At 36.8% G+C, this 27592-nt stretch overlaps 1 protein-coding gene across 6 annotated transcripts in view; it reads left to right on the top strand.

The window, feature by feature from the left end:
- Positions 1-3072: 3072 nt before the first annotated feature.
- Positions 3073-27592, top strand: part of Pam (peptidylglycine alpha-amidating monooxygenase) — a 150043-nt gene continuing 125523 nt past the window's right edge. For all 6 annotated transcript variants that reach the window (XM_090331579.1, XM_090331578.1, XM_090331577.1 and 3 more), the window contains exons 1-2: positions 3073-3228; positions 4116-4236. In XM_090331579.1, the coding sequence (XP_090187705.1) occupies positions 3131-3228; positions 4116-4236 (219 nt within the window). In that variant the 5' untranslated portion in view covers positions 3073-3130. The remainder of the gene's footprint in view (positions 3229-4115; positions 4237-27592) is intronic.

The raw sequence follows: 27592 nt of genomic DNA, 5'->3' as shown, positions 1-27592 counted from the left end.
TCATTTCAAAAAAAATGAAATAGAATCCTTTCTTCCCATATGTATTTTTTAAAGAACTTCAAGGAATTTTAAGTACTCTCATTTGACTAGATTATATTTGTTTTAAGCAGTGAATCACCTAACCTTCAGTTCCTTTATTTCTCTTCCCCTACAAGATACCCTATCCTTTCCCCATGGGATAAAGGCAAAGTAGTCTTGATGCTGAAGGCTCAAACAGCAAGCCAAACAGAAAGTTCAAGCAAATATTATTAGTCATCAAAAATGCCATTACTTGTGCAAATGATCTGTGTTCCTCAGATGCTGGTGAGCCTGGAACATCCCAGAACTGGTTAGGTATTAAATTATATTTCATTTGTATTTGTGGTATGGCATGTTTCTTTTTGGCTGGACAGAAATGGCCATGAAGACTCTGACGTTATTTAGGATCTTTTTGTTTGTTCAGGTTCTCGGTATTTGGCTTATGTCTTTCCTTTTTCTCCCTCCCTCTTTCCATCCCTCCCTCCCTCTCCTCCTGTCTTTCTTTATCCCTTCTCTTCCACTCCCTTCCTTTCCCTTCCCTCCCCTCCTCTCTCCTCCCATGTCCTCCCCTCCTCTCTTTCCCTTTCTCCCTCCCTCTCTCCCTCCCTTTCTTCCTCTTTTTCTTTCTTTCTGTCTCTTCCTATTGCCTGTCTTTCTTTCTTTAATCTTTCTTCTGCTACTCAGGTTGTTTTCAGGGACTTGTTCTACAGTAGGTAAGGCCACAGGCCACCTGTCACCTGAGTTTTTCTTTTTTATTTTTGCTGTTATTTATCTGGGAAACTGATATGTTCTCTGAACTGTACTTATAATTATTACTTGAAATAACACTTTAAGAAGTCCATTTTAGGCAGTATATCCTGTGAATGATTTGCTTAACTGCCTTCTTATTACAGTGTGTAGACTTGAGACATTATAGGAAATGTGTTCCCAGCAACAGTAAAGCCAGAATATGAATATGTTAAAATTTTAGTCCTGTGAGTCCTCTTTCTTTAAAAAAAAATGCTCTAGTGTCACACTAGCTCTCTGTGGGGCAAAGGAAAAATCTCCTTAGGCCCCTGGTCATCAACTGATGGCCATGAAACAGAAGATAAGACATAATGACATACTAGTTTGCTAATGGGTAAAGACGGTAGAAAGGGGACAAGATGAGGACTGTGACTCCCCACAACCCAGAAATGGTGAGAGGCTTACATGCCCCCCTTTTTTTTCTGGATGTGGGGTGGAGTGGAGAATGTACATTGTAAATGATTATTAAAGGAACAGATAGTTCTGGAGGCAGTCTGGCATTCTGTTGAGATCTAGGAAACAGAGCTTATCTTGTCCCCAGGTTCACTGCAGTATGACTGCATTCCTCACTCTGCTGAGACAGAGCTGAGTTGCAAAGTGAGTGCAAAGGCATTGGTTTATCATTTTGCAGTCTGGTCTTTATGGAGGAAAGAGGATTCCTGAAAGGGCCTTTTGATATGGTGGTGAGGAAAGAAGCAAGGAAAGCTAAGGGAATCTTGATTCTATCACTGCTGTAAAGACTTTTAGTTTTCTTTGGATGAAACTACTCAGCATGTAAAAAACCTCCTCTTTTGAGGAGTATCTTTCTCTTAACCACCTTTCGTTTATATGAACAGGAAGTCTCGAAAAATAGCTTTGGGGGATGTAATTCACTGGGGGATTGGATGAGATATTCCCCGTGCTTTCCAATTATGCCTTTAATCTCCAAACTTTACTTTTAAAAAAGCAATACCTTTGTGAAGCAAATCTTATATGTACATGCAAACAGACATACACACATACATACATACATGCATACATGCACACCTACATACATACATTACTATGTGCATTAGATCCAGATATTTAAACAGTCATTTGCCTCTCATATATCATGATAACTATGGAGTTTTGGCTCATTTTATAATAATTCAGAGGACTTGGGCAATGACTTCTATGCCAATGTCTTCCACTCCTGGCAGGGCTATGTTTCTTCTTTGAGCTGTAGCTCTGTGCTGCATGCATGTACATATATATATATATATATATATATATATATACAAGCCTTTGTTGTTAAATTCTTTTTCTCATTATCGATGTATCCGAGTGCTTTGTCTGCCTCTGTTTGCTTTGTTTTAATCCTTTGTATTTTTAACTCTGTCGTTTGTGGGAATAACTTTGTTTACATGGAACAGCTGCCTTAAGCACATTTTTTTGGTGAGAGAAGAGAGTAGCAAAGGAAGTAAGACTAAATCCGGGCGGCGGCATGAGGGGTGGAGGTAAAGGGAAAAACAGAAGAAAGAGGGGGGGAAAGAAAGAAAGAAAGAAAGAAGGAAAACAAAAATTTAAAGAAGCAATTAGCAACAAACCCAAACCCGGGACTTGGGAACCAGGGAGAAAGCAGCACAAGCAAAGGCAGAGGAGGGGCTGTGTGTGTGTGTGTGTGTGTGTGTGTGTGTGTGTGTGTGTGTGTGTTGGGGGTGGTGAATTCTGGTGTCTTGAAGTGAGGGTCGGGGGCAGGGGGGTGGGTGGAATTTACAGACCAGCATTTTCCCCAGGCTTGGGCGCAAGCTTGTGCAACTAGGAAGGTCTCCGGGAGCCTCCGCGGGGATTTGCTGAGGACAAATGCTGTAATGTGTTAGTCATCCATTATCTGCTTCTATTTTTGCAGGTTCTGAGGATGACTGACGCGGGTTTGGGTGATAGCCCTCACAGTCCCTGTCTCTGGGGACTGATAAGCAACCCGCACGCCTAATCCCTGACCCACCACCCACCGCCGCCACCACCACCACCCGGGGCATCCACTCCGCAGGGCAGAAAGCTCTCCAGGACGAAAGTGCGGGCTGCCCTCCCCTCCCCACCCCGGGGGTCTCCTTGCGTGCGGATCGCGGTCCCCTCCAAGCCTCTCCTGCCCGGTGGGTGCAGCTGTATATAGTGGCTGCCCGCGGGGTGACCACCACTGGACCCATCAACCTCCCCTACCCCCATCCCTCTACCCCCCCTCCCCATCGTGGGGCCATGAAGTAGCCGCTGCTCGGCCGCGCCACCCGCTGCCCCAACGCTCTGCTGCCCGCCGCCGCTGCTATCCCCGCGGGCGCTCGCGTCGGGCACAGAAGGGGACCCGGACATGGCCGGCTGTGCGCGCAGCCTGCTGCTGCTGGCTCTCCTCCTGGCCCTGCAAAGCAGCTCCTGGGGATTCCGAAGCCCACTTTCTGTCTTCAAGAGGTGGGTGGTGTTTGTTTGTTTGTTTGTTGTTGTTTGGAACAGGACAAAATGTTTTGCGCGTGGGTTTCCGTGGGTGTCGTTGGAGAAATGCGACCTGGAGCCCGGGTTGTCTTTTCCTCTACGTGGGACTTCAGGACTGGAACTTGGTGTCCAAGTCTCCTCCTGCAGAATCAGCCAAGCCGCTCTCCCGGCTTCCAAAACTCCAATTAGAAGTTGTGATCTCCCATCCTAATCAGTCCCTCTGGGGAGAGATGGTGTGCCTGTGAACACGAGGTCTCCCTGCTCAGCACAGCCAGGGAAGGGGCATCCAGGCACATTTGGGGCGCACACGCCCGCCTCGTAATGACAAATACTAAACATGTGTGCCCTTCTACGTTGTAATTCTCAAGGCAGGCTTTTCTTCGCGCAGAACGCTGCCTCCTAGCAAGAGGATGGTTAATTTCGCGTTTCTGGCTAGTTATGTTGGACACTTGACAGTTACCAACATTTTTACTGCGATGTTGGCTAGTGTTTCTATTTAGAAAAAAAAATAGCGCATGCGTGTGATAATGGTCTATACTGTTGCGACTGTTTTATTAACTAGAAAAGCAGATAAGAGCTAAGCTAGAGACAGACAGGTGTTTTTTTTTTTTAATTGAATAGAGTCCAAAATGTAGCCTGTTTTCTTGCTTTGATTACATTTTGTTTACAAATGGCCACATGTTGTTCATGGACTTAAAAATAAATTCTGAGGGTTTTTTAAAAAAACACTAAAATAAGAAATATAGTCATGGCATCTTTAGAGTTTTCATTGGTTCTATATTAATCATCATTAACGTTAAGATCATAGACATGTTTTTCCCTTTATCTTTATGCTTAAGAATACTGACATTTCCTTCTTCTTTAAGATTTAAAGAAAACACCAGATCATTTTCCAATGAATGTGTTGGCACGAGTAGACCAGTGATTCCTATTGACTCATCAGATTTTGCATTGGATATTCGAATGCCCGGAATTACACCTAAACAGGTGAGAGGAATTCTGTATTACCTTGTTCACTTATTCTTCACATAGCCGGTAATTAAATCAGGAAATGACACTGGCAACTGTAGCCACTTCCTTAAAGTAGCCATTTGCTTCCAGGTTCCTCAGATAGAGCTAGAAAAAATCTGAACAGTAGAAAGAAAAAACAAGTGTTTCAAGTCCAGTCTTCTAAATACATTGCTTTTCCAAAATTTTACCCATGTTATTATTTGTGGTTTGAAATGGAACTTTGGCAATGTACATTTTGAAATTGACTTTGGAGAATTAGGCTCAGCACTATGGCATGGAAGCATGCATTCCAGTATTAACAATTATTCTAATAAAGGCAAGTGACAAGGAGTAACCACATCGAAGAGATTATTGCAATCGAATTCCTTTCTACAAGTTAAACAATAGAATATTTTCTGTCAAGATTTTGTTACACAAAGCAGTGCACACTTAAAAGTTAGGAAAACTGTTCAAACAGGTGGCCAATTGTGAATTATTATTAGTAGTATTAGCTCAACTTTCTTGATAGAGATGTTTTTTAAGAAATAATGTCAGAGCTCATATTAATGTATATTCCAAAGAAGTGAATTGCTAAGATCTTGTCTATTTTAGGTATACACATGAAGCTCAGACCCTCAGCTGTCATGTGTGCAAGGTTTAATTAAGCATAAAAATACCAGAAATAATTATGCTTTGCAACCAGGCATTGCAGGATTTATGTATGTCATTAAAAGATAGGCCTTTCCTTTTGAAGGGCTACAGAGACAGGGAAAGACCTTGGGTGTTGTACAGCTGCAGTGGCTGGTGACTCCTAGTTGCAGATAACATTCTGTTTTTCTTTTAGCCTTGGGAAAATAGAGGTATTCTACTTATTGGAGAAAAAAAATGTTTTCAAAAGTGGTATGCAAAGGATCTAGAAAATTCACATGGGCCTTTTCCCTTAGAGGTTAGGAACTGATATTTGCTCGAAGACTAGTATATTATCTAATTGCCTTTCACTACTTTATTACTATAAGAATGACCCTCATACTTCCCTCCCCACACAGATGATTTTCTGTGTGTTCATTTCTTACTATGCTGAAGTTATTTCTGTAACTCTAGTTATGGTATCTAGCGAAAAGGAAGGTCTTGAGATTCAGACAAGTAGAAGAGTAACTGCTCTTCAATTGTGAAATAAACCTCTTCTTGTCTCTTTTCACTTCTAAGGTTAATTTTTCTCCTATTTTTGCATAACTTTAGTTTAAATGACTTCTTTTGAAATGTTCACTAATTCCTTTTGGGAAGGCATACCTTTCCCCACAAGACTTTTTTATTTTTAATTGTTTTTTGCCATGAGGCTATCTTTGCTTTAATTAAACTGTCACTTTTTGTTGTTCACTATTTTCTCTACAGTTTCTTCTTATTGTTAAAGAGTAATACCATTCACTTAATTTAATAATAATACTAATAAAATAAAAGTTATTAGAAAAATGATTGTAGGAAAGATTGTACAAAATATTTACTTTTAAAGATCTTATAATTATCAGAATTACATGGAAAAGAGCATATTTTATTTTAAATATTTCCATCTGTTTTGTACTATCTTTATTCAACCTTGCAATTTGCAATGGACATATGCTGGATGCCATTTCAGAGAATAAGTTAAGGCTTTTTACTTCTTCAATGAATACATGTGATTCCCAAGAGCAGTCTACCCAGGTTCTAAAGAGACCAAGTGGGTAAGATTTAGCAAACAATTGGATCTCCTTTCCCTTTGCACAATTATCAATTCAGAAGAAGGTGTATGTCCTGTACGAATTGAATCAAATTTTAGGATTTCTGCTTAGAATATAATTTTCTGTTACATGTGAATGATAAGTCCCAGTATCTGCTGAATTCATGAAAAAGCCAATGCTTAGAATAATACTATTATCAGGAAGATGTTACAGAATGTAAGTTCTTGGTGACATTAAGTTACTTGTATTTCAAGGAACTTGTGTTGGGTTTTTGTCTTGCTTGCAGTTAAGTTACCTAAGTGAGTAAACTAGTACTTTAGTTGCTCAGAACTAGTGGCTAAATATTTATTCCATATTCCCTTAACACTTTTGATTGACCATGTGCTGTAAGCACTTGGTTTGATCTGACTGACCTACTAATCACAGACTTTGTAAACTTGCATGACCAATGGGAGGCTCCCTGTTGAAAATGTCCAGAAAAGATGAACACAGAATTCCTGGGAATTCTTTTCTCTTGTATTTAGTACTCTTGGTGGGTGAAGCAAGAGCTTTGATATCATAAGTGCTTTTGGTGAAAACAAAAATAGCCTTTTCCTAAATTATAGATAAAACTAGTGTCAAGTCAAGTATCAAGTACTTAAGAGGAAAGTGGATAAAAAGGCAAGAAAGAATCAAAATTTTCAAAGATTTAGAGGAAAGAAACTAGAGGTGAAAGAAAAGATGACTAAGTCCAAGAAAAGAAAATTATCAAAGCCAGAGACAACAAGACCTTAAGCTAGTTCTACTTTTAACTTTAAAAAATATTTTTATTACAATTAATAAAAGGGTTACAGTTATATTCCCCAGATAGAGGGTGCATTACTTCACAAACATTGATACTCCTTCTCATGATTTTGTTCCCATTTCCTTCCCCCACCACTCCTTCCCCTCATCTTATTTTCCCCCTTCCCTATCCTATTTCAAACAAACAAATAAACATATATATATAATATACCATATAACAAGGTATGATACTGTAATATATTAGAATAACCAAGAGACAACAAAAGAGATGAGAAATAACGTAGTACATTAAGAACAATATTCACTTATTATATAGGTCTTGTTTCCATATCCTGGAGGTCCTTTCATTTAGCCTGATCCTATATGGCCTTATGTATCTAGGCCTATGTATGCCCTATTGTAATCCTCTGCTAGGAGAGTCCAAGTTTTGTTCTAATTATGACAAATGAGGGAAACCATTGAGCCTATGTTCCTTTGAGTTTGGCTTATTTCACTTAATATGATTTTTTCCAAGTCTTTCCATTTCTTTGCAAATGGGAACATACTAAAGCCACTAGTACTTTTAACTTTTTGAGTAGCCTACATGTTGCTTTTGGTTCTGACTATACCAATATACATATTTATCCATGGTGTATTGGGGTTCATCTCCTTCATTATTTGAGCTATGAATTGGTATTGTTGTATGGTAGCTATTTTGAAATGAGAGAGATGGAGGCATAATAGTGTGTTGATTTGCATTTTGCTAAGCACGTTGAACACTTTGTATTTGATTATTGATTATTTGTATATCTTCGTAAAATTGACTTATTTGACAATTTATTAATTGGATTATTTATTCTTTTGTTTTTGAACAGTCATGGGACTTGAACTCTGGGCCTGTGTGTTGACTCTGAGCTCTTCAGCTCAAGGCTACTGCCCTCCCCATTGAGTCACAGGGCCACTTCCTATTTCTTATTTCTATCTTTAATTGTTTGAGCTCTCTAAATATTCTGAATACTGATCCCCTGTCAAATCAATAGCTGGCAAACATTTTCTTCTACTATTGGTGCGCTCTTTACTCTGGTAAATGTTTCCTTCAACACAAAGAACCATGCCTCTCAATCTTGGCTGTCAATTCTTCCTCTTATTTTTTGAGCCACTGAAATTCTACTCAGGAAAACAGAAGTGTTGTGTGATTCTCTTATGCTATAATATTCTTGGTATACAATACACCTATGTACCAATTTTCATGGAAGCTCTGTTCACAATAGCCAGGTTATGGAATGACCATCAGCAGATGAGTAGGAAAAAATCATGGAATATATGTACTGTGGAGCATTATTGTCATGAGATATAAGTATACATGTCATTTGTAGGAAAATGGATAGAACTAGACATCGTCATGCTAAGTGAAATAAGATAAACTCAGAAAGACAAATGCTTCATTTTCTGTCGTGGGTGGAATCTAGTTGTAGCTAAATAAAAATACATGAATGCAAAAGGGAGATCTTAGCGGGGCATCAGTAACAGAAGAGGGTGATACCACTTCCTGGAGGATGTGGTATATGTTGTGTGTGTGTGTGTGTGTGTGTGTGTGTGTGTGTGTGTGTGTGTGTGAAAATGTAATAATGTGCCTGGGGATGGTGGTTCTCATGACAATAATCTCAACTACACAGGAGGCAGACATAAAGAGGATGATGATTCTAAGCCTGCCTTAGTATTAGCAAGATCTATATCAACCAAAATTTTCCATGTTTGTAATCTCAGCTACATAGGAGTAAATAATAGGATCACAGTCCAGACAAGTCCCAGCAAAAATACATGATCCTTTCTGTACAGTAATTAACCCAGAAAGGTCTTGGGGCATAGTTCAAGGGATGGACTATTTGTCTAGCAAGTATGAAATCTGTATTTCAAATACCAAAACTGAGTATAATGATAACAGTAATTTTAATGCAATAAGGACAGCATTAACAATAAAGCCCATTAAAATTATTTTAAAATCATAGAAGGAAGAACAAAAAACTAATAGAAATATTTTGATCAAAGTACATTGTATGAACAAAAGAACATTATACAATAAAGCCCCTTTGTACAATTATGCTAATTAAAGCTACATTACATGCATGTATGGAAATACCAAAATGAAACCTCTGACTTGTATAAGTAATATATACTAACAAAAACAATTTTTGCTGGACACCGATGTCTCATGGGTATATTCCTAACTCAGAATTTGAAATGTGAAGACTGAAAGTCCACAAGACTCTTATCTGCAATTAACCAGCAAAAAAGTTGAAAGTGAATGGAAAAAAATCATATTAATTGAACTCTCCTAGCAGAGGTTTACAATGGGACAAATCCTAGTTACATAAGGCCATATAGGATGAGACTAAATGAAGCGACCTCCAGGATATGGAAACAAGACCTACATAATAAGTAAATGCTGTTCTTAATGTACTATATTGTTTCTCATCTCTTTTGTTGTCCCTTAGTTATTCTCATATTATTACAATATCTTACCTTGTAATCAGGTACATTGTATATACGTTTATTTGTTTATTTGAAATAGGAAAGGGAAGAGGGAAGCAAGATGAAGGGAAGGGGTTTGGGAAAGGAAACGAGGACAAAAACATGAGAAAGGTTATCAATGTGTGTGAAGTAATATTCCTTCTATCTGGTGAATATAACTGTAACCCCTCTATTAATTACAATTAAAAAATAATAAGCAAAATGGTAAAAGTGGAGTGGTAGTTATCATTGTAGAATTATATCACTCAGCAAAAAATTCATCATCATCATCATCTGCAAAAAAAGAACAAAATGAATAGAAACAAACAAAGAATATCTAGAAGATAAAGACAGTTTTATAATCATGAGAAAAAGTAAGATTAAGGAAAAATCAAAACAGAAAAATATTAAAAGTTAATTTTTGATGAAATAACTTAAGCTAGAGGAGGTGAGGGTTGGAGGGGTTCAACTACACAGCTATTCCTTAATATACTGTCAAACCAGAGGTCAAGTTAACACATTCTTGATAGCTACCTATATCAGAAGCTTTATTTGAAATATAAATGTGTCCAACTATGAGGTATTAAAAGCAGACCATGCTATATAAACATTTATCCTTTTATGTAAATAAATATAATGCAAGCACTGAAGAATCAATCTCAAAATCACAGTGGCTTGACGCTCATTGGTTTGCTGGGGTTTTGTTGTTGCTATTATTTCTTTTTTCTTGTATGAGTTGAAATGATTGGGAAGAAAGAGGAAGTAGAGATAATTTTTTAAAGACGTAGAGTTCAATGACACAGGCTTCAAATGCAGCAGAACCACAGGAAATAGCAATGTCTTGAGATACTATTTCAGAAAGCTCTTTGCTCCTGTTTTTGGTTTCGTAGTCACTTGTTCCCTGTGGACTTCTCCTCTCACTAACTGTCACATCAACACACAAAATAATTTGATAAACTGCCAGTTTCTTTATAATCATAATAAAGTGCTAGTATTAGTTTGGTGCGTTAACTCTCCCATGGGTGTTCTGTTTGTTGTTGTTTAAATAAACACAGTGAAGGTACCATTGCAATGGTTTTAAAAATTTAGAAATTTAAATCTAACTTAATTCCAGGCTTGACAACATAGCATTTAGGACCAGATTGACAGCATTCTAACCTCAGCTCTGGCAAGGTCAGCACAGGCATGTAAATTAAGCCACTCAACCAGGAACCCAGGAGTGGAAAGGACAGATTTCCATTCCTTAGTTGCTCTGAAGAGTGAGTCAATATCTGTAAAATACTTGGTTCACGTGCCCTGCCTGTGGTCAGCTTATGGCTATTTATTGATGGAAACATAGGCCAGCCTTTAAGAGAAATTGCCGGTCATTATGCTTCCTATTTTGACTTCATGGAGAAAGTAAGACATCACAAATTCTTTAGAAAGAGATGGAAAGAGACCAAGGAGGTAGCTTAATGAAGTTGAACTAACAAGAGAATCCAGATTAAGTGAGGAAGTGGATGTTTTATGTGCTTAAGTATTTCTAGTGGGAATGGCCAAACTAAAGGAGAGTAAAAGAACATTCAGGATAAGGCATATGTTTTCTTAAAGTTTCTTTGCATCCTTAATACAGTGTGCTAGACTAGTTATCAAAAGTATTATGTGGTCTCATTTTTTAAAAATTGTTTTAGCTTCAATCATCCTGAATTCTTCAGTATCTGGTCTTCTGAGGACTTTATACATTCACTAATCACAATACACACACACACACACACACACACACACACACACACACACACACACACACGGGTCTTTCCTAATGTAAGTTCTTTCAAATCCTAGTTTTTTTTTTTCTTTTTTTTTTTTTTTGCCTGTTCTGGACTGTGAAATCAGGGTCTGAGCACTGTCCTTCAGCTTTCGCAAGGCTAGAGCTCTACGACTTGAGCCACAGCACCAAAACCTTAGTCATTTAATTTGATGTTTGGTCAGCTTAAGTCTTCTTCAACATTTTTGTCTTGAACCCGAGTGTTTTCTAATTTTGTAAACACAATTTGGCCAAAATTAACCATTCTCTCTTTAACTTTAACTGGAAACTATCATTGAAATGTTATTCACTTAAGGTATATTAGACTATCATGAATGTTTTTCCTCCCTTACTCTGAGTGACTTGAACACTTTTTGAGTAATACACCTTTCTCTCTGTAAACCTCTTAGCAATTCCTATCTCATTCAGTATTTATCTTTTGCACAAGCACAGATGATGACTTTCTTTGTATTTCACAACACAGTATTTCTCTCTAGGAAATCAAAGTTTAAAGATCACATCTAAATCCCAGAGTAGCAAATTGAAAAGCCTGAAGTTATAATATTAAATTATCATTTATTTTAAGATAGCAGAAAAATACGGTCATTGAATGCATCGAAGGAAAGAAAGCACTCCTACAGAATTTCTCGAATCCTTCACATACTGTTTTACTTTTTCCTTAAATGAATCATCTTCTGAAAATCTTTACTAATATGTTTTGTTTTTGTTTTGCATCTACAACACATAGATAATCACATAAATAAAATGCACCTTTGATGGACTTTTATTTCTGCACACTTTCAAGGAATCAATTTTAAAATACCAAGGTGTAGTCACATCATTTATAAGTAGCAGTTACAATATTGGTCTTATCAGAGTAAGTATACAAGTTAACACAGGATTGTCTATCTGAAGTTATCTCAACATTTTCATATAAATATGTTGCAAATGCTATAAAAATATGCCATTTTTCTGTCTCTGAAACTATTATAATGTGTTAAATGTATGTTTTAAAGTTTTTTTATTATGCGGAAAATGTTCCTGTCTCCCATCGATGCCAGAAACAGGGCAAAATTAGCAAGGACTTCAAGAAATGACTCATAAAATGTGACTATATTGGGATAATTCTTAGCTTTTTTTAGGTATGTTTTCCTCATTTACTTTTCTCCATTTATTTGTACATAATGTTTGCATTCTTTTGAAAGTAAGATTTGAGTGTTCTAGAAACAGAAGCCTGGCTTGTATGGCAGTGTGAGAAGTTTGAGTTAAAGAGCCCATGCCAGATCACAAGGCCCTCAACCCCCACTCCAGTACCCACAAAAACAACCTAAATTAAATGAAAGAATCAAGTATTCTTTGAGTCATAGAAATGCAAGGATAAAGCTATGTAACTTTTGTTTCTCTAGCTGACCTCAGTAGTTCACTTGACTTTCAGTGGAAACCTGGCTGAGAAATGAGAGAAAAACAATCTGTGGACACAGAGCTTTTGTACACTGCTGTATGGATCAAGTGAGTTACATGGGTGTGGAGAACGGATCCACACTCTTCCTAAAGCTACTATATGGTTGTTAGGAATCGCCTCAAGATGACTTCCACCGTACTTTGGGAGCCCTGTGGAGGTCCTGAGCATCTCTCTTGTCAGGGGCCACATTGCATCCCATGTTTTTTAGTCCACCAGCTTGCCTACCACTCCCCTCCCTGGCCCTCTTCGACTCGAATCCGTATACATTAGAACAGCCACATCTAATGGGGATAGCTTCTTAAGCCAAGTCTGTCTGGTGGGGAGAAGATGCCTAGAAAGTGTTAAGAATCTTGTGATCATATTGAGCTGGCTGTGGATAGTGCAATGATACAGAAGTGATAGCTGGCAGGCCAGAGTAGGGGTGGCACAACAGCCAACCCAAGCCTTCCTGCATCAGTGCATGTGTGTGGTCAGAAAGAACACTGACTGTATCTAGCTATAGTCTTAAAATGAATCTGAGTCATACTTTTGGTGTTTTTCCCTCTCTATTCTTTTACACACACACACACACACACACACACACACACACACACACACACACACACACAAAGGAAAGCAGAGCACTCTTGCTGTCCATGGAAGAAAATTGAGAAATATTCTAATTCTGCACTAGCATTTACTTTTCATTTAAAAAGACAGGCAATATGTACAACAATTAAAGATTAAAGAAAAAACCCTCTCTGTATCTCTAACTCTCTCCAAACTGAGGAAGGGATACATGAATTTTATGGACAAACATCTCTCACTATGTTCATGTTACCAGTGGCAGAGCTAATAGTGAAAGAAAATGGTGGTCGTGATGAAAGAGGAACACCCAGACCTGTGCTTTGTCACTTCAGCTGCCTCTCATTGAAGCATAATTTTCTTCCCCATTTTGAAATCTCAGGATTGATGTGTTAATTTCCCAAATGATATTTATGTGTATATTTACCCTTGGCTTCATCAGTAAGTCTCAATTATATGAATTACACAAAATGCAAAATGTCACATAGCTCTTGTAAACTATAAATAAAAGTGGTATGTAGTTCATTGCCAATTGTTTAACTTACAATGCTTTGTATTTCTGTTTATGGAAACCTGCTGAATGTCTATTTGGGGAAAACACAGGTGAACTATTAACAGAATTGTCCTTGGTGACAAATACCTCAGTAAGTCATTTCTCTTTTTTGCAGCACTGCACTATGAATGTACATTATGTATTATAAGTATCACCTTATTTATTAAAAATAAGAAAGAAGCCTAGCACCAGTGGCTCACACCTGCAATCTTAGTTACTTAAGTCTGAGATCTGAGTATTGTTATTTGAAACCAGCCTGGGCAGGAAAATCCATAAGACTCTTCCTCTAATTAACCAATAAACTACTTTGTTAAATGGCAATTCCTTTGAACAACTACTCAAACATACTACTATCAATGCTACTACTAATAATAATAATAACAATAAATCTGGAAGTGGAGCTATAGCCCAAGTAGTAGCTTTGAGCGAAAACACTCAGCAACATTGCCCAGTCTCTGAGTTCAAGCCCCAGAACTGACACACAAAAAAATAGAAAGAAGAAGAAATCTTGCATTTAATTTTGTATTTTTGAATTAATACAAGATTTAAGAGAAAATTACGAAGATAGCTATTTTATTTGAGCTTCCTCGTTGTCTTCTGTTTGTTTTTTCTAGCAAGATCTAGGGTTTTCTTCTTTTATTTCCACTAAACTTTTTCAAGTGATTTTATTCTTGAATGCTCATTATTTACCATGATAACATTGGGCATTTTGCCTGGGATAGCTCATTAATTCTCATAAACAAATGGGTATTCCAGGTCTTTGTGCCATTTTTTGCATAATAAATTGAATACCAGAGTGATTATGTAAACTCTCCATAGCTAAATAGTCAACATACACAAGTCAAATTACTTTTTGATCTGTAATAAGTATGCATATGTACTTTATATTTTAATTTAATCTATTGTATATTTTAATTATTCATATATTATAAAAATATATCTACTTTAAACATCATACAGATTATTTATTCTATCCTATAATATGTAACTTTTTCTTCCATTTTCTTATTCCCATACAGAAACAAATGGCAGTAGTCTTATTCCACTAAGAAATTTCTGTTTACCCCAGGAAACTAGTCTAGCTTATTTAAAAATTTTTTTCATTGTTCTATCTAAATGTAAAGCAGAGATTTCCATATTATTTTCAGAAATATCAGGTAGTAACTGTTTTCTGCTTGTCAGCCAACATATAAAACTCCATTTCAACTGTTGTAGTTAGAAAGGCGCTACATAGCTAACATGCAAATGGATGGCTTGTCTGTGTTAGAGTAAAAAAGTTAATAAATAAAAACAATAAAAAGCTGTCCTTACTAAAACAAGCAGTCAGCCCTGGACCTGATCCCTGATGGAAACAATTGCATATACCACTTACGCTAATAAATGGATTTAACTTCTGGCATCTCAAGGACTGACTTACAGAACATAAAGTATAAAAATATGAATGCAAGGTTAACAGCATTTTATTCTTTGTTCCTTAGTTAACTATTCAGCTTCTTGAATAAATGATATTAAACTAGAGTTCTCTTTTTTGGAGTATAATATTTCAGACTTCTGCCTTAGTAGATGGCAATTTCTGTGTTACAGCTCTTCTAGGCTAAACATACCAGCATCTTTATTGATACCCCCCTCTTCTTGTGTGACCCTAAACAATATACTAGAAAATTATTTTGTTCCTACTTTTCAAATATATCCCAAATCCGGTCTTTTCTTACCAGAGCCGTATTTCCCATTAGGACTAAAGTACCACCCCCTACCTCAGATAATTACAATAACTTACCTTGTACCTATGCAGTCATAGAAGTCACAGAAGTCACAGAGATCCTATTGATAAAGCAGTTAGATCTCAAACCCTTCAAGAATTTCCTTGAAACTCACATTTAAAGTCAAGTCCTGCATAAAGATCACCGCAGCCCTTCATTTTCCTGCTAGCTTTTCCCCCTTCCATCTTCTTGTTCTCACATCTATGATCGAATTCATGTTGAAGTTAAAGTTGATGTGACTGAAGTTCTACAAGGTAAAGAATCCAAGCCTGAACTTAACTCAAATTTAATTTGTGCCAGAGGGATAATTAAGACAAGGCACCTGTATTCCAGGCCTAATTTTCTAGCTTACTGTGGAGGCTGATCTAGATCAAAGATCTCTAGGAGATCTAGAGAACTGAGTTCAAAACCAGTTCAGGCAGAAAAGTCCACAAAACTCCATCTCTAAAATAGCCAACAACAACAACAACAACAAATGCTCCAGAAGGGTGCAGTGGCTCACCAGTGCAATCATAGCTACTCCGGAGGCTAAGATCTGAGGATCAAGGTTCAAATCCAGCAAGGGCACAAAAGGACCTGAGACTCTTATCTCCAATTAACTTCTAGAAAACAGGAAGTGGGGCTTGGCTCTAGGGTAGGGCTGAAGAGCTCAGCGACAACACCCAGGCCAAGTTCAAGCCTCATGACCCACCAAAAAAAAAAAAATTGCTCTGAAGCATTAGAGAGCAACATAACTGTGAAGCTGTTAGTTCAACCTCTGGTACTGGCAAAAATGGGGACAGGGTTGAGGAGTGGACAGTAGTAAGTGGAGACTAGGGAACAATATAAGGTTCATGGACTCAAGGAAGTAAAAAATACAAATCATTAGTGAGAGTAAATGTGATTAGGCTTGCTGATGTTTATCACAGTTCTTATTCTGCCCTACAGCAGACACTGGGAGGCAGAAGCTTTATTTTTTTCAGATTTTGGCTGGAACAGCAAGTTTGGCAGACTTGCTTGGGTTTTTCCCAGCAAGAACTTTAAAGAGGGCTGGAATCATCTTAAGGATGCAGCATGAAACTTAGACTTTCTGTTAGGCATGGTTAGTGAAGGCCTAAGTTAGAAGAAGGCTGAGAAGAGTGTGGGTAGAGTTTTGTTACAGAGTGTCCTTATTATAGGTACAAGACAGATAAGAATGCTGGCCCACCAATTATTATTTATTTAATCAAGAACAGGATCGGAATGATTAACACACATACAAAAGAAAATAGTTGAAACTAATATACAAAGAAGTTATACAGTATACTGAGAAAATGCACAGAAAGTGAAGACTCTGAATGCTACATGAGCAATATGACAACCATCCAAGCCTATGAATAATCAGAAGTTTAAATTAAAGGAGATCGTCATATTTGATAAAATTCTAAATGCTATGATACACAGAACTATGAAAGGATACTGCCTCATGCATTGCTGGTGGAATATATTTTTAGGAAATGTTCTTAAAATTATCTTTTAAAATACAATTGCTTATAGTTTTAAAACTGTGGGACATCATTCTCCAGTATTATGCAGTCGTTGAAAGACTGTCAGAGCTACAGCTAAAGTCCTAGAAATACTAATTGTCTATAAAGTGAGAGAAGTAACTTACAGTCGTGTATGAAACATGCTCTCCTCTGAACAGAAATGAAGAGTCACATATTCCTGGTATGAGTATCTCTTTGTTCAGATGTTCCTATGGAGGCATAGAAGTGTGAAGGAGACACCCCAGGCTTCTTGGAGAGGTAGCAATGGTGAAGAATGATGACAGATTTGGGGGTATTTACATAAGCTATTTTGTCATTAACAGTGTCATCTGTGACTTTGCAATTGTTGAAAGTTAATAAAGAGGTAAATGATACCATGAACAAAAACAATACAGCTAGAGCTTGCTTCTTTCTGATATAAACCCCTAATGTTTTAGAAATCTCTAGAGGGATTTTTCCATACAGTGCCTCTAATTGATAAATTTTTAATTCCTAGGACTCAGCTTTACAACAATGCTATTAAGAGAGCTTGATTAATTAAAGAGTTTAGGAAATTTGGTACATGTTTAGCAACACATAGAAGCAGATTTGTAGGGGTCATTCTTCTATTATAGCCAGTCTGGAGATATTTGTGGAAGACAGCCATGCATGTCTTTCCACATTAGCAAGAAAAGCGATTCTCTTGCACATATTAGCCACCAGAAAAAAATCCTCTTTGTTTCACTTAATTTTTTTACATACATGCCATCTGAATTAATATTTCAGGAAACCTGGTCAAGAAAAAGCAGTTATAACTATTCCACATGAATGTTTCATTTTTTTAAGCAAAAGTACAGAACATACTCTTTTAAGGTACTGATTGCAGTTCACAAATAATGCATTATAGTTAATCACAATCTAAAGGAACGGATATAATATATGTATGCATTAGAGGGAAAAGTCACGCCATCCAGCAGACCTTCTTAGCAGTTTTAGAGGAGGGCATATACAAATATCAAGTATATTTCTGCTGTACAGTGTGTCATGCTCCTATACTCAGCTAATCCAAAACTGAATGAAAACATTTCCCATGGCAGCATTGATTTATAAAGAACTAGTGATGTGTCTGAGAGCTTGGACTATTTCATCAGTCTCTGATGTTCACACACTTATCACCTTAACAACCTTATTTAATAATTTGGCATCTAATGCAAAACATTTTGTTTGACTATGTGTAAATGTAATTTAAAAATAGAACTTAGAACAAAACAATAAACACTTAACAAAACTGACACTACATTAATTTTTTTTTGCCAGTCCTGGGCTTGTGCTCAGCGTCTGAGCACTGTCCTTGCACTTTCTCAAGGCTAGAACACTACCACTTGAGCCTCAGTACCACTTCTGGCTTTTTTCTATGTATGTGGTACCTAGGAATCGAACCTGGATCTTCCTGTATGGGCAGGCAAGCACTTTACCACTAAGCCAAACTCCAGGCCCCACATTAAAGAGTCTTCTCTGAAAAAGAAACAAAAATGGCCTATAGACACATGAAGAAATGCTCAACATCTCTGGTCATAAAAGAATGCAAATCAAAACAACTCTAAGATTCCATCTCACTCCAGAGTGAGGTGGCTAGGATCAAGAAAACTATTAACAACAGATGCTGGAGGGGATGTGGCCAGGAGGGATCACTACTACACTGTTAGTGGGAGTATAAACTCATTCAACCACTATGGAAAGCAGTATGGCAGTTCCTCAAAAGACTAAACATAGAGCTCCCCTATGACCCAGCACTTCCACTACTTGGCATTTACCCAATCATCCAGAAACAAGGACATACTAAATCCACCAAAACAACAATGTTCATTGCAGCACTATTTACCATAGCAAAGATATGGAACCAACCTAGATGTCCCTCAGTTGATGAGTGGATCAAAAGACGTGGTATTTGTACACAATGGAATTCTATGCTGCTGTCAGAAAGAATGGCATCGCCCCATTTGTTAGGAAATGGAAAGACTTAGAAAAAAATCATATTAAGTGAAGTAAGCCAGACTCAAAGGAACTTAGTCTCAATGGTTTCCCTCATTTGTCATAATCAGTAGAAACCTTTGGTCTCCTAGCAGAGATTTGCAATAGAGCAAAACCTTGATACAAAAGGCCATATAGTAGGACGCTAAATGAAAGGATCTCTAGGATATAGAAACATAAGCCATATTATGAATGATTGTTGTTCTTAAGGTACTATGTTATCTCTCATCTCTTTTGCTGTCCCTTGGTTATCTCATATTGTTACAGTATCTCACTTTGTTACCTGATATATCGGATATATTTGTATTTGGTTATTTGAAATTGGATAGGGAATGGGGGAAAACAAGATGAGAGGTGGGGTGAGGGGGAGGGAAATGGGGACCAAGACATGTGAAAGGGTATCAATGCATAGGAATTAATGCACCATCTATCTGGCAAATATCATGTAACCCTTCTATTAATTACAATAAAAAATATATGAAAAAATAAAAAAATAAAAATTTTAACCTTTGTTATTTCTGGATCTACACAGTATTTCGTGTGTTTAGCTGTAATGAATTATCATTGCATAATTGATCCCAGCTTAAATTACCATTTTGCAATGAAAATATAAATGCTATTTTCACAGTTGATGATTTCAGTCCAAATATTCCAGTTATCCTTTTTGGACATATTAAAGTATTAATTTTATGGCAATATATTTTTCATAGTACTAAGGCAGTATTTAATGATAATTTATAATAGGGTTTCCCCTTCTTGTAGAGAAAAGAAAATATCTAAGTAAATGCAGGCATTGGAGGTAGCTGTAGAGAGGCCAAGCATTTATAGAAGTTAACAAATAGTGTCTATATGGTTTCTTTGTTTCCATAATCACTCCATAATACAAAGCAAAAACTTGTGCTCTAGGGTGAGGAAATTAAACTCCTCTTCTAAATAACTTAGAGTCAAGTGCAAAAACTCTGTCTTACACAATGAGAATTTTTGGCTCTGCAACACGTAGACAGTTCTTCTATTTTCTAACTGTTATTTATTTAATCAGCACAGTAATCGTGGGTCTGGAAGTCCATAGCAGTTGGATATAAAGGTCCTCCTGTTTTCTATCAATTATGGCAAGAGTCAGTTGAAATAAATAACTTCTTGCAGTTGCTGACTGAAGTATTCCCTTCTCGCTTTAGTTTGGGGTGACCTGAGAAACCTACAATAGCCGGGGAGATTTGAAACAACACTGAAGCCAATAAAAACCAAATCTAGCACTGTTTTGATGCTGCCAAATCTGCTGCTATCTGAAGACACTGAGTATTTGGAAGATTGTCTCCTTATTTCCTTAGTTCCTTCTTCCTGACCACATACTGTCCAAGATCCAAAAACTATCAAGGCTTCCTTGCATTCTAACAACAGATTCCCTGGAATGTATTTGTGACAATTGATAAATTTATAGAGAATAGAGATCTGTAAGCTTATGACTCACCAATCTGCTTGCATTTGCTATAAAGGAAATAATTAATTTTAAAAAGAAGGATATTATATCCTCTGTGGTCATCAGTGCAGAAAAGTCATTGGGAAGCAGTATTTTCTGAAAGATAGATCTACACCTTCCATGACAATCCATAAATCCATATTAGTACTATTCCTGTTAATTCAGGCATAGGTAAAGATTGTCCTGTGTGATGCTGTGATCAAATCAAGGCCTCACATACATTAGACTTGAGCCCCACTGGAGAGAATGCTGAGCTACAACCCTTGCCCCAAAAATTTGTACAGTAATATTTCCCAAGTATTGAAACACAAACATGACCGAAATCATGTTTTCAAACCTTCCTTCTCCATTTCAGAGTATCAGAACACTTCTTAGCCTGTCCCTCTAGTATGTATCAAATCATTGTATCATAATTGCTCTTTGTATTCGTTTTCCAATAATTAAAATGTCAGTTATGATAAAGGACATTGCGTTGACTAATCTCGCTAACTAGTCTTCATCTGTGATGATTCTTCCACTGGAGGAAGCTTTTAAAAACAAACTAAGTCTTCTCATCACAAAAATGATAAATGAGGCAAAGCGGTTTTAAATTATCTAGATTGAATCATTCCACAGGGTATGTACGCTTCAAAACAGTGTGTTGCCCATGATAAATGCATGCAATTTTTACCTTCCAATTTAAAAGTAAATGAAGAAATGACAGAAGTTCTTGGAGAAATCTTGTCTTTGTTATTCACTATTAGATTTTCTGCACCTATAATAATGCTTAGTGCCAATAAAGATGAGTTGAACATTTCTTTAAAGGAGATTTTTTTCTTTACACCACGAATGTGCTCTGCTTTTTATCAGCACCCTCAAACAACCAAGCATGCCAAGGACAAGTACTCCTGTGAGTACACATGGCTTCTGAGCTATGTCTTTTATAAGGTAAGAAACATACTTCAGGAACTGAGCCTAGGGCTTTGCTCATGCTAGGCAAGTGCTCTAGCACTTCAATGGAAACCACAACACTCCCTCTTGTGTGAGAGTGGGTTCTTATTGTGGGATGGGGTCTCAGTAACTTTGAGCTGTCCTCAAACTCATGCCTCTGACTCCTCAGTAGCTGGAATTACAGAAATGTGCTACCACATTCACTCAGCACACATATTAATTCTGTGTTTTTATTCCAACAGCTATAGAATGTTGTACTGCTACATGATTCTTTCAAAATATGATCAGCTATTTGAGGTATAATTTATTTGGAAAAAAACATGAGTTTTAAGTATACAGTTCCAAGAATATTGCAATGCATGCAAGTTGTACAACATTCTTATCATCCTCAAAGCTCCATCATGTTGTCTCTGTGTTCACCTGTCCAGCTTAACTCTCATATCACCTCTCACTGCTAGATAGTAATGACCTTCCCATCAGTCCATCTAGATTGACGTTCTACATGCACCTGACTATAAAAGACTTACCTCAGTTGGCATGAGTAATTCAGACATCACATTGTGTTTATCAGTACTTGGTGACTTCCTATGCCTAGCAGTAGTTGTGGAGGAGTTTTGATTCTAAGTCCGTCTGCTTCTACAACCTGTGCATTAAGCTGCTGTGTTTTTCAGTCAATATCATTTTTTCAATAGTGTTTGATGTTATTTTTCTTTAAGAAAATCTTTAGTGAGTCCTCATTCTGACACAATAAACTTCCTACTTCAGAAGGACATTAATTTCTCTGTCATATAGCCCTGAACTATGACACTTTCAAGTTTACCATGCTCCCAAATTCCCCCATCTTTTACTATACTCCTATTTGTTATCCTTGTCAGTAGTGACCTTCCTTCCTTCCTTCCTTTCTTTCTTTCTTTCTTTCTTTCTTTCTTCTTTCTTTCTTTCTTTTTTTTTTTTTTTTGGTCATGGGGCTTGAACTCTGGCCTGGGTACTGTCCCTGAGCTCTTCAGCTCAAGGTTACCATCCTACCTTTGAGTCTCACTTTCCCTTTTCCAGTGATTAATTGTAGGTAAGGTCTCTTGGCTTGGTATTGCCTGGGCTGGCTTTGATCCCAGATCCTCAGATCTCAGCCCCCTGAGTAACTAGGATTACAGATGTGAGCCACCAGGCCCAGCATAACATTTCTTTTTTTAAAAAAATATTTTTATTAGCTTACATTAGTTATACACAGGAGATTTCACTGTGTCATTTTCATACTTGCATAAAACATATTCCAGTCAAGCAAACCCCCTCAATCATTTTATTTTACCTTCTATAACATTTTTCTACAGGTTTGATGTTCTATTCTGGTACATAGACATGAAATGCTATTTGGGGTGCTATGACATTATAGGTATGCAGGTAAAATGATTAAAATTGTACCTTTTGGTAGAGGTTTGAATGCTAGATCGATGCTGTATTCCGGGGCCACATCTTCATGGTTAGATTTTGATATTCTTTCTGTTTGCTTTATTTTGTGCCCCAAATCCTCACCCACTGAAATCACACCAGTCATTAAACTAGAGAACATATGTTTCATTCCATGAATGCCATCTTTTTAGGACATCTTGTATGGTCACTTCTCCTGACTAATTTTCATGTTTTAAGTAGTTGATACTAATAAAGAGTTTTGGGAAAACAGTGACTATATCATCTGTGCATAATTTATAAGTGCATATTCATACTGAGCAAACATCTCAAGTTGTATTTCAGAGAATTCAGCTCCTCCCTATCATTCCTACAATAAAGATACTATTTGTATAGTATTTTGTGTCTTGCACATGGAAGGTATTTAGTAAATATTTGTTGATTAATAAATATTCCTTGAATCTATATGTAGCTCTATGTCCTTCTATTAGGGCCATATAGCAAAGAATGTTGCCTCATGACCTAGAATATTCCACAAAGATTGTCTGTCTAGATAGGTTTGTATTGCTAATGTCCTAAAGTGTCTTGGTGGGCAATACTAAGATACTAAAGATATTTGGTACACAATGACACCAGATATTTGTTAAGAATAGATATTTACTGGTTATATTATTTGGTCAAGGCACAGAGCATAGTAAACATAGATTGAGTAGGTAGATAGACTTAGAGGAATATAGGTTTTAGTAAACATCTTTCGTCTTGGTTTATTTAAAATTGTGAGAACTACATTGAACTAACTTCTTTATACTCTAAATTTTTAAGAGTACTTTTTTTTGCCTTTCTTTGAAATGTCATAAGATTTCTGTTTTCTTCTATGTTTTAGATAAACTGGTTGTTGCTATTGTTCCATTGCAATTACTGAAGTCCCTCATGCCATTCTCTGGTCTTTCTGAAATTCTCTTGTCTATTTGTATGTTTACCTATTTTTTTTTCATTTAGTTTCCCAGAGGTTGAGAAAACAGATCACTTCCTATTGTTTTTGGGATTCCAATTTGATAGTGTTTAAAATGTTAAGAAATGCCAAAGTAGAACTATGAGAACTGGGGTGCATTTTATGTGCCAGATATTTCCAATTGACTTCTCTGGATGTAGTGTTTCTGCAGTCTACTCTAAAACTATTGTGTAGGTGGTAGTATCTGTTTTGAAAGAGACACATCAGACCTTATTATTTCTGTTTGTGATAGTATTATACACTTTTGTTGGCAATTGTGAATCTATTATCTATGAAGTTCCCTATCAGCTCTTCTGTTGGTCTAAGCTGCCATTAATTATTGTCTTTGCTTATAGTTCTATGATTTGCTTATATGTAGTTTACTTCTGTCATTCTTTCTAATTTTGTCAATGGAAACACTTAAGCAAAGATTCTTACATTCCTTCATAAACTATTTGAATCCCTTTAAATATAGTTTCTTTGGGTTACACGATTTATGTTCTAAAGACATGGAGAGATACATAAAGAATATAGAGAATATATAGAATTTGTATTCTAAGATATATAGAAGGTCAAGGTTGGTTATTTTGGGGAGAAGGGTGAAGGAGCAGGTGGGGATCTTCCTACATTTCCCTGGAGGCTCCAGCAATCTTTCTTCTACAACCTAATAGCTCGTTGGGATTATAGCAATTTGCTAGTGTGCTCAACCTGAACTTTTCATGTAACACCTTACTAAGAGCCATGCTTTATGCATGCACTGTATATGTGTATGAACCTAAGACACACAAGAAAAGCTCATTTGCTTTTTTTGTTGTTGGTTTATATTAAAAAATTTCCCGGAATGAATTAAAGAAGGTATCGTCTACTGTAGTATGGTGTTTGTGATAGAAAATGAACTGAGAAGCAAAAGCATATCTGGAAAATGGGAGTTTGCAGATGATAGGGCTATTTAGTTCATTATAATAAGAACTCTGTTAAGTGTATGACGAGGCTCCACCCCTGGAAGATGAGAAGACAACCTTGGTAAAGCTGTCCTATTGAATTATTAATGTTGTCTTTGAATGGAAGTTGGAAATTACAGTGGGATAAATTTGGTTTGATAGACTTTTTTTTAAGCACGATTTAAGTGCTTAAAGGAAAAAATGACTCAGTGCCTGGGAACTATTTTTGAATGAACAGGCCTTTATAAAATGCTATTAGTCATGCATATAAAAAAATTCAGCAAACTGATTCAACCAACTTGCGCAGTGTACCCAGTTTCTGGGCCAGGTGGTCTTTGGGAATACAAAGAAGATTAAATCAAGGTATTGCTCCTTGAAGTAGTCTAATAAGAAGGGACAGACTAGCATAATAGGAGCTTTGTTGACAATGTTTAATGATAAAATGGATATGGTTACTATATGTAAAGGAAAATCAAGGAGCATTCCAAAGGATATAATATATATATGTATATATATATATATTTTTTTTTTTTTAAGGTTGGTCGTGGGGCTTGAACTGTGGGACTGCGTGTTGTCCCTGAACTCTTCAGCTTAAGGCTCAAAGGATATTTTTATTTTTTTGTTCCTTTTAACAAATTCAAGGCAAAGGATGAAAATCTGTTGAAATGTTCATTTTATGTGTTGAAAGTCTCAGAAAAATATGAAGGTCTAGATTCACTAAACAGGGATACACAGAATGGATTTGTTCTTTATCACTGTTGTGTGTGTGTGTGTGTGTGTGTGTGTGTGTGTGTATGACTCCATCATTAAACATACGAGCCCTGTGCATATTATGCCTTTTTTCAGAAGATAAAAATTTATCTTCATTTCAGAAGTACAATTGTCTTATTATATTAATTTAGAATCAAACTGGATTTTGAAAATATGTTTATTTTTTTTTCCAGACAGAAATCAAGCTTGCCAAACTAGAAACTGGCATTTTTATCTGTTCTTGTTACCTTGTATCTTAGTATCTTATCTTCTTTACTACAGAACAAATTTCTAAATGAGTATATGTAATTAACTTTGTTATTTTGCTAGGCAAAAAGCCAAGGATTCAAACAATTCTGGTCACTCCAACTCAGTACAGTAAAAAGAGCTCAGTTGCCCACTGATTTATCTACTGCTGGTTAAACTTAGAATTATGACCATTTGGGGTTTGTTTTCACAAATGTGTTGTCATGGTCTTTTGGTTGCCTACTATGAAGAAATTTCCTCAATCGTTTTGTTTCCTAGCTTGTTATTACAGTGGTTTTGGTTCAGCATTGGCCTGTCTCAGCCCAAGAAGTCCATCTTTTTTTCTTGCCACTTCCAGCCCACTCTCTCTCTTTGGTGGTACTAAGTATTGATCTTAAGGTCTTAGACTTTCTGTGCAAGTAGTCTGCCATCAGAGCAAAGCCCCAGTCTTTTTAAGTTCAAATAAAGTCTTATACTTTTTCCTGGGCCTGCCTCAGACCTCATCTTTCTTCTTCTGCCTCTGAGTAGCTGGGACGACAGACATGTACCTTTTTATGTTTACTAATTGTACTTAACTAATGAGCTAGGCAAGTCCATTTAAGTGGTTAGACGAAGCCAATCATTGTCATTTTTTTTTCCTTGCTGATCATTGGCTCAGAGTTGTCTCGGGTACAGTTCTGGCCATTTAGATTTGAAGGGAGGTTTCCTGGAGTTGAAGGTTGGCAATTTGTCATAAGGAAGAGCTTTTCTCTCTATGGACCTTCAGAAATAAGGTCGTGTGGGTGTGGCATTAGCCTCTACTGCAACCATCATCGCAGTATGTAGGAAATGGGCTGCCCATAAACAAGCTGAAAGATGGAAACGACCTCATTCCTCAAGGAAAAACCTTGTTGAATTGCTGAATGAAATAGCTGTTCCTGGACCTATCCCAAATACGTGTTTAGTGGCAATGGACATTTTCTTAGCCTTTTTGCATATGATGAGACGCAATGTACAGTATTCAGTTTTGTGTGGTCTTTCTGATATTTTCTGATGACTGTGGTCATCCAGCCTAAAAACAAAAGGCCTATTTCTGGTGAACATTTACTTAGTCCCCAAATTTATTTAAATCAGTTTTACAGATAGAATAGACATCTAGCCATCTTCCAAGTTAAAAAAGGTCTGCTAATAGATGCCGTGAATAAGTACATTTGAATCTCATAGTAGTTTTTACATATTTAAAACTATCTCTTCCACAGGAAATGTACCAGGCAATGGCATATTTCTCTGATTCCTGTTGCCAATGTCTAACATACAGTAGTTGTGCCAATAATTCACATACATACGACAGAATTGCAATGTATGCTCTGTTCTTCAAATACCCAAGAGAAAACTTTTCTCTTTAAAATAAATCTAACATATTAAGTTATTCACCTCTGCAAAAGAAACATTGAAAAATAGCAATTAAAGATATCTTAGCCTCTTGAGGAACAAGCAATCAACTCTGCTTTTTCTTTTTTAATTACATTTTCTCTCTCCTCTTCACTCTGACATTGTCAATATACTATATGGGTGTTTGGAAATATTGGTTGTAAATAATTGACCTTGGACAATGGACAGGTCCCAAATGAATACAGTTCATGGTTCTGCTCCCTTAATTAGTATCAGCTCTAGAAGCTGACTATACAATTCATCTCATTTTGCCCAAGGGATTTTCTTTTACTCCCCTGTGCTCCCTCTACATCTTCAAGGATAGTTTTCTGTCATGGCTTTCTTCCTTGGAGCCATAGAAGAATGCCCAATAGGGAAGCCCGCTGATTACTCAAAAGAGAAATATAAATTCAAAAGTTTAACATTTCCCAAAATATTAGTTTATTTTCAGATAACATAATGCCTCTAGAACTAAAGCTTTGCCCAGAACTGTAATATTTGTTTTAATATGCTAATCTACTGGGTCATTACATCCACTTGCCTGTTTTAAGCCATAATACTTACTATTCTTACAGTTTC

This window comes from Megascapheus bottae, chromosome 4 (genome assembly GCF_031878675.1).
Source record: "Megascapheus bottae isolate mThoBot1 chromosome 4, mThoBot2.hap1, whole genome shotgun sequence".
Taxonomy (NCBI): Eukaryota; Metazoa; Chordata; class Mammalia; order Rodentia; family Geomyidae; genus Megascapheus; species Megascapheus bottae.
Note: the sequence above shows the minus strand (reverse complement) of the source record. Positions and strands in the feature narration are given on the sequence as shown.